This window comes from Orbicella franksi, chromosome 12 (genome assembly GCF_964199315.1).
Source record: "Orbicella franksi chromosome 12, jaOrbFran1.1, whole genome shotgun sequence".
Classification (NCBI taxonomy): Eukaryota; Metazoa; Cnidaria; class Anthozoa; order Scleractinia; family Merulinidae; genus Orbicella; species Orbicella franksi.
The window spans coordinates 17,227,215-17,241,938 of record NC_138156.1 but is presented as its reverse complement, the minus strand read 5'-3'; the positions used below and the strand labels follow the sequence as shown (position 1 = coordinate 17,241,938).

The window sequence follows — 14,724 nt, the reverse complement described above, 5'->3', positions numbered from 1 at the left end:
TCTATGTATAAAAATCATAATTTGACTTACTTTTCTGAACATTTCCCTTTTGTATTTCTATTTCGTGATCCACTCGATACGTCAGAGTTTCGTCGACTTCGAGATTAACTTCTGCCAAACGAGGTGGAGAGGAGTTTCTCAGGACGAAAAGAGAGGTTACAGATGCCACAGCGCCAAGTAGTAGAACCAATGCCAAGACACCAATGACAGCGATCTTAGTTTTGCGAGAGGAAATCTTAGCATCCAAAGACTTGGTGTCGCTAAACTCTACCTTCGGCTCTGGGTCCTTGTTGTCAGTCATGGCGCAACTCGGATACGTTTCCCGTCCACTTTCTCCTCCGGCAAAGGTAGCGTTGCAGTCAAGAAAGCTGCTTAAATAGTGTTTGTTCCACCAAAGAAAATGCCTCGAGGTAAACACACCCTTTTCCTCAATTAGACGATTTAAGGACTTCTTTCCGGCGATTTTGAAAATGCTGAAAATACAAACAAAACAAACCACTTGTTCCATTATATCAAAATTGTGAAAATTCTTTATGGGTAGGGTGGACTTTGTATAGACTTGATTTAATGTCTAAAACTTATTGGCTGCCTGAAAAAATTCCAGCCTCGATCTCTTTTCTGCTCATCAGCCTATGGAACGTTGCACTTTTGCCGCCTATAACGGTTTGATTTTGTTTCAGTTCACGGAGAAGTAAATAATTCACTCCGTGCATCATTCTTCTAACACTACCTCGAGCAGGAAAAAAATATCAAGAGCTCTTACTACAATTAAATACTTTCTACTACGACTCTCATGTTAACTGAATATAATATTTACTCATTTAACTGTGAGTTTTGTGGCTCATAGTTAACCATCCATAACTCGTTCATCAGCGACCCGCAGCCTCGATCGGGTCCTGTAAACGGGTATATTCTTAAGTCGAGTTATTCGAAGTCAAACTCCTACTATTTAGATGTGCCGAGAGTCACGTCGAAATTAATATACATGGCCGCACCAATTCGGTTTCTTTACTTCGTTAAGCTTGTGTGACGAGATAATTCAATGCACCAAGGGCCCTTAAAATTCAATTCAATTCTGGTGTATTCATTGTGCGTTATATCTTCCTGTTTACGTCCCAAGGTTACTGAACCGAAACACGAAAAAGCGCCGCTGTTCTTGTCTCTGTCGGTACTACCAAGCTTTTCCATTGTTGTTCCTTATCAAACAGTTACCAATTAAATCTTCCTGTTTTAGTCTCCGTTCACAAAGACCTAACAATTGCATTTGAAACAACTTTACATCTTTTCACGCGTCATAGAAACATTGAACAAGTTTTGCTGCCTAAGTATTTGACATCATCTGGGGATTTTTTGAGTAATGGTTACTCCATGCTTGCCTTACTCCATCTTCCCGTTGCCGCCCTGAATATTATTCTCCAGAAACCTTCCTTTTTTTTTTTTTTTCGTCCATAAAATCTTACAAGTGATTTCAAATCACCTTGTCGACTTTAAATTTTTCGCACAACAGTTACTTTAAAAGGGATTTAATGAGGGCTCATTACTAAGAATATGATAATTTCGACAAATATTTATCAATCGTACTAGCAAATCTCAGTGTAAATTAAGTCTTAGTTCAATTCATATTTGAAGTACTACTCCAATGCGTTGTCTGGTCTTTTCTCGTCAAAATATAGCGTGCCCTTAGCCGTCTCGCGACCTGGTTTAACAGCTTCTCCGTTATTGTTCTTGCTTAATAAACAGTGACTAATTACATCTTCCCGTTGTCGCCCGCAGCTTTTATACTAGGTTCTTGCTCTGATAGCTCTAAAAACAAGAACGTGCGTTTTCTGTTTGGCATGTATTAGCCTTCATGCTATAGTTATCTGTTTTCAGTAGGGAGCTATCATGGCAGGACTCTAAGTCAAAATATAACTGTCTTATTATTTGTTGTTAGTAAACGATAATGTTGACCCTTACGTTACTTTATTCCTTTTTGTTTTAAACCTTTCCTGATCTCTCCATACCGCGCAAGAATCTCCTGTTAGAGTTTAGATCGATACTGTTGCATTGGAAATATACAACTATATAACAAATAAATTAAGGATCAAATCTCTATGGAAAACAAGTTTTTGAGCAATTCTACTTCGATGTGATCCCTTATCTCAGGGCCGAGGGGCACGAGAAAAATAGCGCCGGTGCTCTTGTCTCCGTCTGTACTAGCTTTTCCGTTATTGTTCCTGCTCATCAAACAGTTACTAATTATATCTTCCTGTTTTAGTCTCCGTTCACCAAGACCTAACAATTGTATTTGAAACAACTTTGCATCTTTTCACGCGTCACAGCAACATTGAACAAGTTTTGTTTCCTGACTATTTGACATCATGATCTGGATTTTGTTTTAGTAATAATCACTCCATGTTTACGCCCTGCCTTCCCCCCCCCCCCCCCCCCCTTTTCTCATCATAATATAGCGTGCCCTTGGCCGTCTCGCGATCTGGTTTAATAGCTTTTCCGTTATTGTTCTTGCTAATAAACAGTGACCCGGAGCTTTTATTCTCCAAAAACCTGTTGTTTCTAATCTTTTTTCCGTCCATAAAAACCTTACAAATGATCACCCTAATTAACCTATCTTTCCCGCGTCACATGAACACTCAAAACAGTTCTTTCTTCCTGTAGCCGAGTGAGTCGGCAATTGACGGAATACTCTTGTTTGTCCGGATGATTTCATTCACGTCACATAACCACTTAGCTTTGCTGTAAAAGGAAAGTTGTAATGTTATTCTCTTCAAGAGCACCTGTACAACTGAATTTAAAGTATATTTTTCTGCGTCGTCTGAAAATTTGTAACGGTTCTGTCGTAAACCTTTCTTCGTGTTAGTGCATCCTTCCAATTGAACTCCGGTTTTCAATCCCAAGCTCAGAGTTTTAGTGAATTCCATACATTCTTTTTCATGTTAGTTGTAAGAAATTGGTAATACATCAACGCAATAAAGTTGATAGACTAATTTATGGCCAATTAAGAGGCTGATCACTGAATTTACGGAAAAATCACCAATTAAATGTAGCATACAGAAGCGAAAAAACAAGAAAAGCTAAGATATCTAGGTAAAGTTTAAATTTTTGCAGCTCAGTCTTTGAAGCAAAAGTGATTTTTTTTTGTCTCCGGACGGTGAATTTCAAATCCACACACTCAAGTCTTACAAACTCTCGAGCCTTCACTCAGGCACTCTATGATCACCTGTAGTCAGTGACGTGAAGTAGTTTACTTCAAAAGCTATGAACACATTGAATCTGCTTCCAGCTTATTCACGGCTTTCACTTTAATAACATAACATCACAACTAACTTTTACAGACACATACATCTGAAAATATCGATTGGAAAGTCTCTATCTAAACCTTTACTTGGCAATTTCATTAAAAAAAGAAAAATATATTTTATATACTACTACAGATAACGTTGGCTGCAAAATGTGACATCTGTAAATTGCAAACATTCTATCTCACCGAGTGACATTCTGTGGACCTTAACCCAATAGTTAGAGGACTGAAGATAACTTGAGACCAACTATCTGCTTTAAGCTACAGATAATTTATCTTTCATCTCAAGACAAATTTCAACTTATTTCTTACTCCATCAGCCAAGTTACATATCACGAGTGAGCACTGAACTTGAAAGAATAAAATCTTATTTATGTTCAGGGGCAAGATCACCTTTTTCTTCCCACAAACCAACCCTTCCTTTCTTTGTTGCCAAATTTGCAAACTCATTAATTTCTATTTTCATAATTTAATAACATTAGATTCTTCATGCAGACATACTTGTCATAATTAAGTTGAGCAAATGTTAAGTTTCAAATCTGTAGGGTTTTGGAGTGTATCACATTTCGCAACTTATTACACACAAACAGAGCAACAAGCACACTGGCTATGATTGTTCTTGTTGTGATCGCTTTGGGTCATTCATTTTCAGTTTGAAAAGAACTTGTCCACTTTGTCCTGAATTTTGCAGTCTTCACATCCCAGCCTTTTATCCTGAGAAAACGACAAGAAAAATAGGTTACAATGCCTATGAAATGTATGTGAATACTAACCTTTGTATTGCATTGAGTTAAAATTAAAGTGTACATGGGTTTGTGATACAAATGATACCCCGTATTCAGTCAACCTCGTCACCTGATGAAGACTTGCAACTTAAACAGTTGAAACATCATGATATACATTGTACATCTCAAAAGACATTCGCCCGTTAGTTGATACCAGTCCACTACATGGCCACCTGACCGATATATCGGCCAACAGTTGGTTGAATGTCGGTCGAGTGTCGCCTGAGTGTGGGTTGAGTATCAGTATAGTATTGGTCAATATGTCGGCCGTCACTTGAGTGACACTTGACTGACATACATCTGCTGACGTATCAACTGACACTCTACCAACTATCAGCTGGTATATCAGCCAAGTATTGGCCAAGTCTCGACCAATGCTCAGCCAACATGTGGACCAAGTATCGGTCGATATATTGGCCCGATAGGGTCAGCCAACATGACCAACAGCATGATCTGTATAGAACATTTTTCACTTGAACATCAATTGAAAATAATGTGAAAGTATTTTGTGTTTGCTTTAGTTTTGCATCACTACACATATTAAGTGATTAGTTTTAAAAAACTCACCCCACCTTGTTATCCGATCAGAAGTAAAAACAAAACCAACATTTTATCACAAATAGCACACAAATATTTTCACATGCTTTGCATTGGCTGTGTGTATTTAATTTCCTAAATGTGTTTTGATTGGTTCACGAGATTGTCTTAGTTTGTAATTTGTGACTGGACAGAGTGATTACTTAGTTTTGGTTTTACGACATATTTCAACTGAAAATTGCTCTGAATCTAAAAACATAATTTGTAAAACAAATGTACTTACAGTGCCATAGTCCACAATTGTTGGAATTTCTGTAAGTTTGAACTCACTTTTTCTGAATTCATTTTCAGGTGATTTCCATCTGTTAAAACACAAAACAATTGTCTCATTGAGCAAATGTCCTCTACAGTAAATAAGAAATGAAATTCTATGTCATCCTTTCAGTCCGAAGTTCACAGAAATTCTTTTTACTGGCAGCCATATATTTTTTTTGTCAGTTCTGAGAATAGATTGTATATCAAGACAATGTTGCTAAGCTGATGATTTTCTGTATTCTCATCACCTGCCTACTTAATGATATATAGGTATTACAATGAGAAATTACATTTTGATCACTCCTGGGAGTTTACAGGGTTAAAAAAGGTTGCTAGTTAGCTCTGACTACCATAGATATCAAACTTCATAAGCGTAACCCACTGACTGACTACTATGTAAATGTGCAATCTGATTGGCTAAACAGAGGCAGCCAGTCTAATTATCACTGAACAGCAAAGAGCTTACCAGTCCTTTCATAATTACATAAACTTTGCCTTTTTTAAGTTTCTGGAATACCAGTAATTTTTAAGATTGCTGTTTGACGGATTAGTCAGTGGGTCATGCTCAACCAATAACATGGCTCGCTCTCTTTTCCCATCAACTTCGATAGCTGGCCTGGTGCTCTTCAATCACCCCTTGCCAACTGTATTGAGATTAATAAGAATAGGAGAGCCTTACTGTTTGAAACCCTTAAAGTCCAGACAATATCTGAAAGGAAATCTAGTACATTTTCCTCCAAATTTCGCTTATGTTCTTTCCTGTTTTTTTGTTGTTTTTTTTGTTGTTTTTTTTTTTTGGTTGTGTTGTCATTTGCACAATTTTATGTTGGTTGTTTAGGTGGTTTCATTTACATGTGGGTTGTTTTATTTAAGCTATTTCAGTGGTTTTGCTGATTTCAGTGATTTTGGTTCAATGGTTTTGTTTTGTTGTTTCAGGTTTTAGCATATGCCATAAAACAAAAAAACACTTAGTACCCAAAACCTGAGAAATGGAAAATCTGGCTAGTTAGAAATTGATTTGGCAAGTAAAATCTGACTTTTACTAGCTAGTATAAAACTGGTGTGTAAAGAGTTACAAAGTTATTAGTTTCTAAAGAAATGTTTGGGATGTGTTGGTGGTCAAGTTATTAATAGCTATTTATCAAGTAGTTGAACTTGAAATTGATAAACTAGGAAAATTAACTGCTCTAGGGAGTTTGTGAAGCAAACATTTAAATCATTAGTCCTTAGTGAGTGCAAACTGAGCAAAGCAAAGTTGAAGGATGAATGATTTAAATGATGGCTTCAGAAATGTTTTATGGCAGTTAATGTACCTTTATCACCTTCAAGTTGATTATTAGCCTAGTGTTAAGATATTATTCAGTACTTTTCCTGGGTGTTCAAGTATTTTGAGTTAACCAACACAGTATTCAAGAGTACCTGACTTGATAGGTACCCACGGACTAATAGCATAACTTTATACCTGTGTGAGTCACAAGCATTACATAGAAATGCCATAAGATGGGCTCCTTTCAATGGGAAACATTTGATATCATTCTTTATTATATGGCTGTGTCTCACAAGGACTGGGAACTAACGAATTCACAAATTTGATTGGCTGAAATCAATATTGACCGCGGTCTAGATTTTCCCATCTAGACCGGCATCTCGATCGATTACATTTGGCCGTGAAAAAGTTGCAAACTAAATACAAAAATACTGACTGTTTTCTTCCAAAATATTAGTTCCAGAAAATATTCATATTATGGAAGTGCCAAGCCTGATGAGGAAAAAAAGTAAAGAGAATGAGCAAACTTTGGCAGAATTTAGTTCAGCTCATCGCCGTTCGCAAGCAAAATGTTAGCTTGCACAAACCAGTTACATTAAACGCATTAATTTTTTCTTGTTTGCCATATAATAAACATCTTATTAACCGAGCTTAGTCAGTCTGTATGTGAGAATCTTGACCTTGGTCATGTGTACAGACCTCGGTCAAGATTCTCCCATACAGACCTCCTGCTCAGTTAATAAGAGCTAAGTATCACTTCCCAAAAGAAAGTGTTGTCTCTTTCTCTCTCCTTAGAAACAATGCTGGGTCCACAGATCCAGTTGAATCATAGGAATAAATAACTAAATAACTATTTAAAAAAAAAACAGGTCAGTTCAAAAAAAGTTAACAACATAAATAATTAGTGAATAATTTTCTGGACCTTCATTAAAAGAGTGAACTTACTCAGGCTTATCACCAACAATAACCAAAATGAACACCAGGTCAGATGAGGCCTTTTGCAAAGCAGCTTCTACAACTGGTTCCACTGAAATATAAAACAGCACTCAGTTTGTACCTTTTATGTCTTCACAAACTACTGATCATGCAAAACTGGGTATGATGACAAATAAACCTAATGGTTCACAAGTTTAATCTAATTTAAGGGAGAAGAGCTCGTACAGCTGTAAGAATTCTCCCTAGATCCTAGGTTATATTTGCGCTGAGTTTTTTTGCTTTGAGGATAGAGGTTCCCGTCCTTGCTTTAAGGAATATTTAACAGGTTCTTCGGTGTTCTTCCCACCATAAAAACAAACAGTCCAAATTCCATTTTGATCTCCATCATCAAACCCATTATACCAGGTTACCATCTGCATTTTTATGAAAAAGGTCAATATTTCAGGGCCTGCGCAGCAGCTCCAAGGAAAACGTCTGATGTGAAGTCTTCTACAACTGCAGGAAATATATTCAGAATAACAAGTGTAGTGTTAAACATTTACAAACCTCTAGCTCTTTCAAAGCAATTTTTTTACTTTCAAGAATAATCAATTTATCATTCAACCTTCAAATTTGTTTCAAATCTCGCTTTCGTTGATGACATTTACTACACTGCTTATTGAGCCATGCTATTATTAATTAACCTTTTGATATACCAGGGATCCAACAATTTCCTTCAAAGCAATTCTGGATCCTGATGCTGTGTAAATGGTATTTCAATCAAAAAGGAAATGCAGCCAATTTTTGGTGACTGAAACGCCATTCAGTAACCTTAAATATTAAGTCAATAGAATTAGGGAATATTTGCCTGTAACAGTTCTGGATTTTTGCAGGATGACGCCTATTTTTTGATGGAGTTTCACCAAATGCTCATCCACTGTCCACAGTGGAGACACTTGAATGCATTAAGCCCTATTGTAATAGTGAGGACAGTGAAAACGCTGATCATGTCATTTACTTGCATGTGCATTGGCTTGTGAGGATTGTAGTTTTTTTCTCATAGGGTATTAGTGTTTTGAGTGTTTTAAAGTGTGGACAGTGAAAGCACTGCAGAAAAGGGGGCACAGATGTGAAGCATTTGATGAGTTTTTGCTTCAAATACTTGTGTCTAAAAATGTATTAGTGTGGATTGAACCTCATTATCAATTTTCCTTGGCAAAATTGGCTCCGCAAGGAAGGTTTTAAGTCATATGCTGATTCTTAAAGCATACATTGTTTCACATCTTCCCCTAATTAAGACACAAACTATTTAACCAGAAGAAAAGAAATTAAAGTAGTTAGATGCACTTGGCTCCCAATAATTGTTTTGTCCAAAGGCATCTGACTGGAGCAGTTTCTTGTCAAGGGATATAATCCACTAACAAAGAAGAGCTGCACAGTACTCATAAGTATTCAGTTATTCTTGTTTCTTTACTCACTTATTTTTTACTGTGAAAAAAGGGGGGGGGGGGGGGGGGAGACTAAAGAACCCCCTGCATTTTCTATGTCTTATTTCAACCTGGACTAGATCATACACATAAGTGTGAAACCTCTGAATTAAGCATAGAGTCTACAAAAATAACAAGAGCTATAAAATTGAAAGATTTCAAACTTCAAATTAGCAGAGAGTCAGTTGATGACTTGCTCCAGACCTGAGAACATATCATGTTACATTATGAATTATTCAAGAATTACAGCTTTTAAAAATGTTCACTGGATATCATCGAGGTGAGGTTTTCGTTTCATTCTGGGTCACATTTTACGTTCATCAGAACATGCACTGAGGAGAAAATTTTACTTTTTATCCGTTTATGTCTCATGAATTTAATATACTAGGAAACATCGTTTACAACCTTGCTATCTGCCCAGTGGATTGTACACAGCTGGTCATGTGAAAAATCAGACGTTGGGTGTAGCCCAGCAGTTAGATGTGAAATATAATTAATGAAAACAAAACACTTCAAGACGTATTGAGGAACAAACGAACAGAAAACAAAATCTCAGGTTTTTCTTCATCTAACAGGCAAGGAATTGAAAGAGTCAGTGTATCCGTCGAACAACAACCAGTTCTCAATCACAACTCACGGATGTTCAAGGAGCGTGAGGTTCATTATTCTGACAGGAAATAACATGATCAGAAAGTTACAAACCTTCTCGACAGTCTGGACACCAACTCTCGCCACTCTCGTTCATTGAGCCGATAAACATGACCGTTCTTCTCTTTCCTTCGTGTTCTTTCAGCGTTTCCATTAAATTACTAAGCCCCTCCACCTGAAGCTGAAGTTGCTTTGGCTCAGACATGATAATTTTGGGTGGTTTATAGTTTGTGGAAGTTCTCCTTTCTCTGGAATATCCACCTTTGCCTCGTTTGCAATCCACAACCTCGTTTTCATTTTCTAATCAGTACATCCCAGATATCCATTCGGTCATTTTAATAATATAGTCTCGTACCCAGATCTTTAATTGTTACTGTTGGTGGCTCTTGATAATGTCGAGCATTTTTGGAGAGGAAAGTGTTCAAACTGAGGTAAAAGCAACTGAATTCAAGGTAAGTCCATTTAGTAGTGATCCCTCATTGGTTTAGAAACAGTGAAATTGTATCGTGAATTTTAAGAGATTTTAGAAAGAGCCGAAAAACACACGTGCACCCGATTTTGCAGACAGCAGTGTTTTTCGTGGATTAGGCCCCTCAACACCGATCCACGCGATCAGGCGAGAGAACTTTTCACAGATCTCTTTCTAAATATTAGATAACTGTTTATATGAGAAATCACAGAGTCGGCTTGGTAGTGGGTCAAAAATGACTTTTATGAGTTTTTTTTGCTCATTCCTACTGACTTGGTAGAGGGGTGACCCTCAGCTCAGGCCCCCAGCCAGCGGGTGGGGGGGTAGGGGAAGGCAGGATCAACTTTTTAAATTCATCAATTTAATATCGGAATTTTATTGTTAAGTGCATGCCAAAACTGGTTTGAAGTATTCCAAACTTCAGGTTAACAGTACTCCAAGCTAGTAGTAAGCTAAGTTCTTCTAGTAATTAAAAGTTTCTAATTCTTGTCATTCAATCAAGCAATAGTTTACACTGAATAATGTGATTAGTGACAGCTATGTAGCAACTTTGAGATGAGAACTGTGGACTCCATCTGTTATCACATTCTGACTCTCCAATAATGAATCCAACCACATGAATATCAACAAGCTGAATGTGTAAGAAAAGCATTTTATTCATGGAGCGGTACATTTGGGGTCCTCTGAACACTGCAATACCTCAAAAAATTTGGTAAATAACGCAATATCACACAAAAAAATTGCTAAATACTGCAAACTAAGTTGAAACTAGATCTCATACTGAAACCACTACAGTCTGCAGTTCAGAGCAAATAACACAGAAATAAGAGTTAAGAATTTGTTAATGAACGTTAAGTCAGGTAATTTTTGATAACTTAACCCTCTGAATACCAACTACGCATATATGCGTAATTAATGGTCGTGCTCTTTGTACCACTTGTGACGTCATCAATTTAAATGTCATCAGATATTCTTGATAAGCAGATGGTAGTGCTAGGCTAGCCCTTTCCGCACAATGGTCAGGTTTAGATATCGACGACATTCCGACATCGCAAATCGAAAAACGTTATCAGTTTTGGTGCAAAAACGGTGGTAAAATGGTCCAAAACACCTATGATTGATCAAGGTCCATTTCTAGGCTTTGCCCGTAATTAACATCCAACTTTTTACTGCAGCCAGAAAGAAAATACAATTCAAAAGGTAGCTAGTGTAAAAGGGCCAAGAAAAACAGAAAGGAAATGGCTAACAAACGAAATTGAGAACGGTTAATGGCTAAAAAAAAAGAAAAAAAAGAAGAAGTCCAAATTTTGGCTTATGCGCATGCCCGGAATTGACGTTTTGCTCAATTTTGTACCTAATCCTCGAAAAATGTTTCCTTTTAGTAAAATAAAAGCTTTTTTTAGCAAAACTTAGGCTTATTTAGCATCATGGCAGCTAAAAAACCTGACTAAACGGTTAAAAACGGTATTTTTTGGCGAAAGTTTGGTATTCAAAGGGTTAAGACAAAATAATCAAAATGAGTACTCCACTGACGTGAATGCTAATTAAATTAACGAAAAATAGCTTACCCATTTCCTACTATGGCGAAACTGGAAAAGACTCGGAAAACATTGGAGGGTCTAGTTGGAGGACTTGGAGGATAATTTTTAATACTGCCTGTAATGCTAAAACACTGCATCCCACAGATTCAGAGAATACCACAATACAGTATTTCGAGACTAAAACTACTGAAATACCGCAAGAAAAATTGTCCAATACCGCAATTTCCCCTCTTACTCTTCATGATATGTGCTGAAAAATGCAGTTTAAACCAGACAGTTCAGCAAAAGACTGGGAAATAAAGAAATACTGAGGAAACATGATCTTTTACCCAATTGTCTGTGTTTCTAAGGGCCTGTTTAAATGGAAATGACTTGTCCTTGGTAGGATTAAGTATAAGTTAGGTTAAATTAAAGCTGACCAAAAATTTTATAGTTTGTGGATTACACTGTAATGATTCCATTCTAATGGTAGCCAGAATCTTAACAGCTAATTTCTTTGGTTTCTTTTCCAGCCTCCCAAATGCATAACATTCTTGGAAAAGTGGAGATTTTGCCGGTGTAAGTGTTACATGTTGAAAATAATAATATTATGTGATTAATTTTGCATTCCTCATGGAAGCCTGTCCAAGTCTGACATGTACTTGTTGGTACTAGTTAGTTCTCCCTGCACCAGGGGTGCATAAGGCTGCAACTTTCGCTCTCCAGCCAGCCCTGCCTTGTGCCATGCGGTTGGCTTTGGCCCAGCTGACCCACCCCTCCTGTCTGCACTCCTTTTCCACAGTCCTTCTCCATGTGGTACATGTTAGAACTAAAGACTTCTTACTAGGTTTCATTATCATTCAAGACGAACAGTTTATATAGTTAGCAGAAGCATATCACCTGTGATATGTTTCTGAGTTAGATCATAGATTGAACATTAATTTACTGTATTTTCTAACAAATAAAGATAGTCAAGGACTAAACCCGATTTCATACCATATGATGTTACTGTCAACCAGCAAGTTGGTCAAAACCCAGTATTTCTAACTGTAGTCTTTGAAATAATTATCAGTTTTCTGCAACTGTGATCACCACCTTCATCATCATCATCATCATCATCATCATTTCTGCTGATGCCAGGTACATGAAGACAGTGAACAGTGGTTGATCAGATGTGATATAATATTATCAAACACAAGAAAGCGTTTTTTTTTACCACATTTCCAAACACTATGAGAGTTGAAAATATGACATACCACAGAGTATTTTTAATGAACTTTGAGGTGCTGCAAATGGGGTTAAATTGGTCTCAGGCTTACTCTAACATGGTTATGATTTCCTCATTTCAACTTGACGAATTATTAATGAGCTGGCATTTTGCAAGGACTTTTGTTCTTTTCTGCCCCCAGGCAGAAAGAGAATTCAAAGTAATCTCTGTTTTGATTTGTCTAATCAGTATCATCTATTGTGCCTTGTTACTTCAGCTGCCAAAAACCAGTTTCATCGTTACTACATCTATGGTGAAATGCAGGATTGTTCAGTGTACTGGAGGGCCTTCAGCAGCTGTGCGACTTACACCTATAATAAATCCTCCGAGTCAAAGGTTGGTCTGGAGAATGTAAAGCCCTTATTCTACAGATGTTTATTTAGTTTGATGCAAGGATTGTAACTTCCCCCTGTATAACTGAAGTAACCCTTATTGCCTTAATCATCTACAAAGCTTGTTACTTCAGTCTCATTTTAAAGTGGAGTGTCACTGGTTCAAAGCCTGTAACTTCTTTTCCTTTTTAGCTGAATTCTGACATGGAAGGGCTAATTACTATAAAAAAATGATGACTGTGAGAATAAAATAACTAAAAATCATTTATTTAGTACATTATTCAGATGTTATAACGGAGCTCTGGTGGTCTGCATGGCTGCCAAACGGAGCACCATACCCATACACTCTAATAGGAAAGTAAAGGAAACCCATGCATTGATTTTCTGATGGTTTTCATGGCTAGTGGTATTGCTCGTGGGCGGGTACACTTTGACGACGACGACGTTGACGACAACGGAGTCGCGCAAGATGGCAGCCACACAGAGACTTGTAGCCTTGGTTTATAGCATACTTCTTTGATATTGGACATCCATGTTATGGTCAATTGACACCTCTCAAAACAAGGTATCTGCTGACCAGTATCACGTGACCATATTGCAGGCTCAAGTTTAGAGCTCATCAAGGTCACATATTTTTTAAACTTGACTGCTGACCAAGTCCTAGTTTTCGGTTGGATTGCAGGCTCATGTCGGGTTAACTTGTAAAAAATTGTTTAGAAGCCAGTTAAAGCTCACCCAGGATCAAAAGTTAACCACAGTATAAATTTTTCTTGTATACAAGTGTTTTTCACTGCTTTTGTTATGTGTAGTTTGAGATTATTCAAACTCAAAACAGAAGGCCAAACAATATAATATACAGAAAACCTCACCGCAAAGTTACAAAACTCATATCAAAATTCTCATTTATCCTGGGTTAGCTCAATCAAGCTTTGAACAACCCGGCCCAGGAGCTCTGCTTTTGGGCTTTGCTAAATCTATATATTATAACCAGTGAGTAAGAGATAGAGTAGCGTGATCCTATTTTGGGCTTGGTACACATGTAGTTGTTCCCTTATTGTGGGTTGTTAGAAGTGTACAACTTAGTATCCAAAATAGAGGAATGACAATACATGTATTGCATCATGTTGTATTTTCAATAAATCATTGATGAAATAATCTCTCCCTTTAACAAGAATATATTAGTGCCCTTGGCATCATGGTAATTCTTTGAACATTTTTAATTCTGTATTTTAATTAATTTTCTTCAGGAGCTGATGTTGGAAGTCATGAAAATGGATGAAATCAAATTTACCTCATCTTCAGTGTGGGAAAAGAGAGAAAATCCTAGAAAATACTGGAATGGTAACGAGTGAAATGTATTCTTCACAGTGGAGGAGGAGAAGAAGAAACGTGATTTATTCAAAAATGGAATAAGTGTCTGTGTGAAGACTCTAAATATATTTCAAGAAAAAGAGCTGTGGGCAACTAAGCCAGCAAGGCTGAACTGGGAGCAAGTTGAGTAGCAGAACCATATGAGCTGGAATCCTCCAAACACAGGGAAAGAAAGCACACAGCCATGCAGTTGCATTCACACCCTGAGGGACATGTGACATTTTTTCTTCCTTTCCCATGCCTTAAGGTATGGCCTCTGCTACAAAGGCCATTATCATGACATTACCAATGGTTTTGGGAAACTCTCAATAATAATAATTGATCTTTATTTTTGACAGAGTTCTTTGACATGCTAAGTGCAGTGAAATTTCATATGAGTAGGTCCCACACTGGTAGTCAGCTAATTCACAAGGAATTTCCCTTGTTGTTTATGATGTGAAACAACTAACTGGTAATTCCCAGCTGGTTGTCAGATGCATGAAGCAAAAATTGGTCTGCCTTTTGCAGGTAAGT

General features: G+C 37.2%; 2 protein-coding genes across 2 annotated transcripts; one reads left to right on the top strand and one right to left on the bottom strand.

Moving 5' to 3' along the window:
• Positions 1-3,281: 3,281 nt before the first annotated feature.
• LOC145462493 (thioredoxin domain-containing protein 17-like) lies at positions 3,282-9,457 on the bottom strand. The gene is made up of 4 exons (XM_081446030.1): positions 9,307-9,457; positions 7,148-7,229; positions 4,904-4,982; positions 3,282-4,012 (listed from the first exon to the last, which is right to left on the bottom strand). The coding sequence occupies exons 1-4, from the start codon at positions 9,455-9,457 to the stop codon at positions 3,947-3,949; spliced, it is 378 nt and encodes a 125-aa protein (XP_081302156.1). The 3' UTR covers positions 3,282-3,946.
• Positions 9,458-9,636: 179 nt separating this feature from the next.
• LOC145462496 (synaptic plasticity regulator PANTS-like) lies at positions 9,637-14,202 on the top strand. Its single transcript, XM_081446033.1, has 4 exons — positions 9,637-9,704; positions 11,775-11,820; positions 12,726-12,844; positions 14,088-14,202. Exons 1-4 carry the CDS (start codon positions 9,645-9,647, stop codon positions 14,190-14,192), a joined length of 330 nt encoding a protein of 109 aa, XP_081302159.1. The 5' UTR covers positions 9,637-9,644; the 3' UTR covers positions 14,193-14,202.
• Positions 14,203-14,724: the final 522 nt, after the last annotated feature.

Coding starts and splice junctions, on each gene's coding strand:
- LOC145462493 (XM_081446030.1), bottom strand. CDS start 9,457: ATGTCTGAGCCAAAGCAACTTCAGCTTCAGGTGGAGGGGCTTAGTAAT. Junction 7,230..9,306: donor GTGTCCAGACTGTCGAGAAG/GTTTGTAACTTT, acceptor TTTATATTTCAG/TGGAACCAGTTGTAGAAGCT. Junction 4,013..4,903: donor CAATTGTGGACTATGGCACT/GTAAGTACATTT, acceptor TCGTTTTCTCAG/GATAAAAGGCTGGGATGTGA.
- LOC145462496 (XM_081446033.1), top strand. CDS start 9,645: ATGTCGAGCATTTTTGGAGAGGAAAGTGTTCAAACTGAGGTAAAAGCA. Junction 9,705..11,774: donor TAAAAGCAACTGAATTCAAG/GTAAGTCCATTT, acceptor TTTCTTTTCCAG/CCTCCCAAATGCATAACATT. Junction 12,845..14,087: donor ATAAATCCTCCGAGTCAAAG/GTTGGTCTGGAG, acceptor AATTTTCTTCAG/GAGCTGATGTTGGAAGTCAT.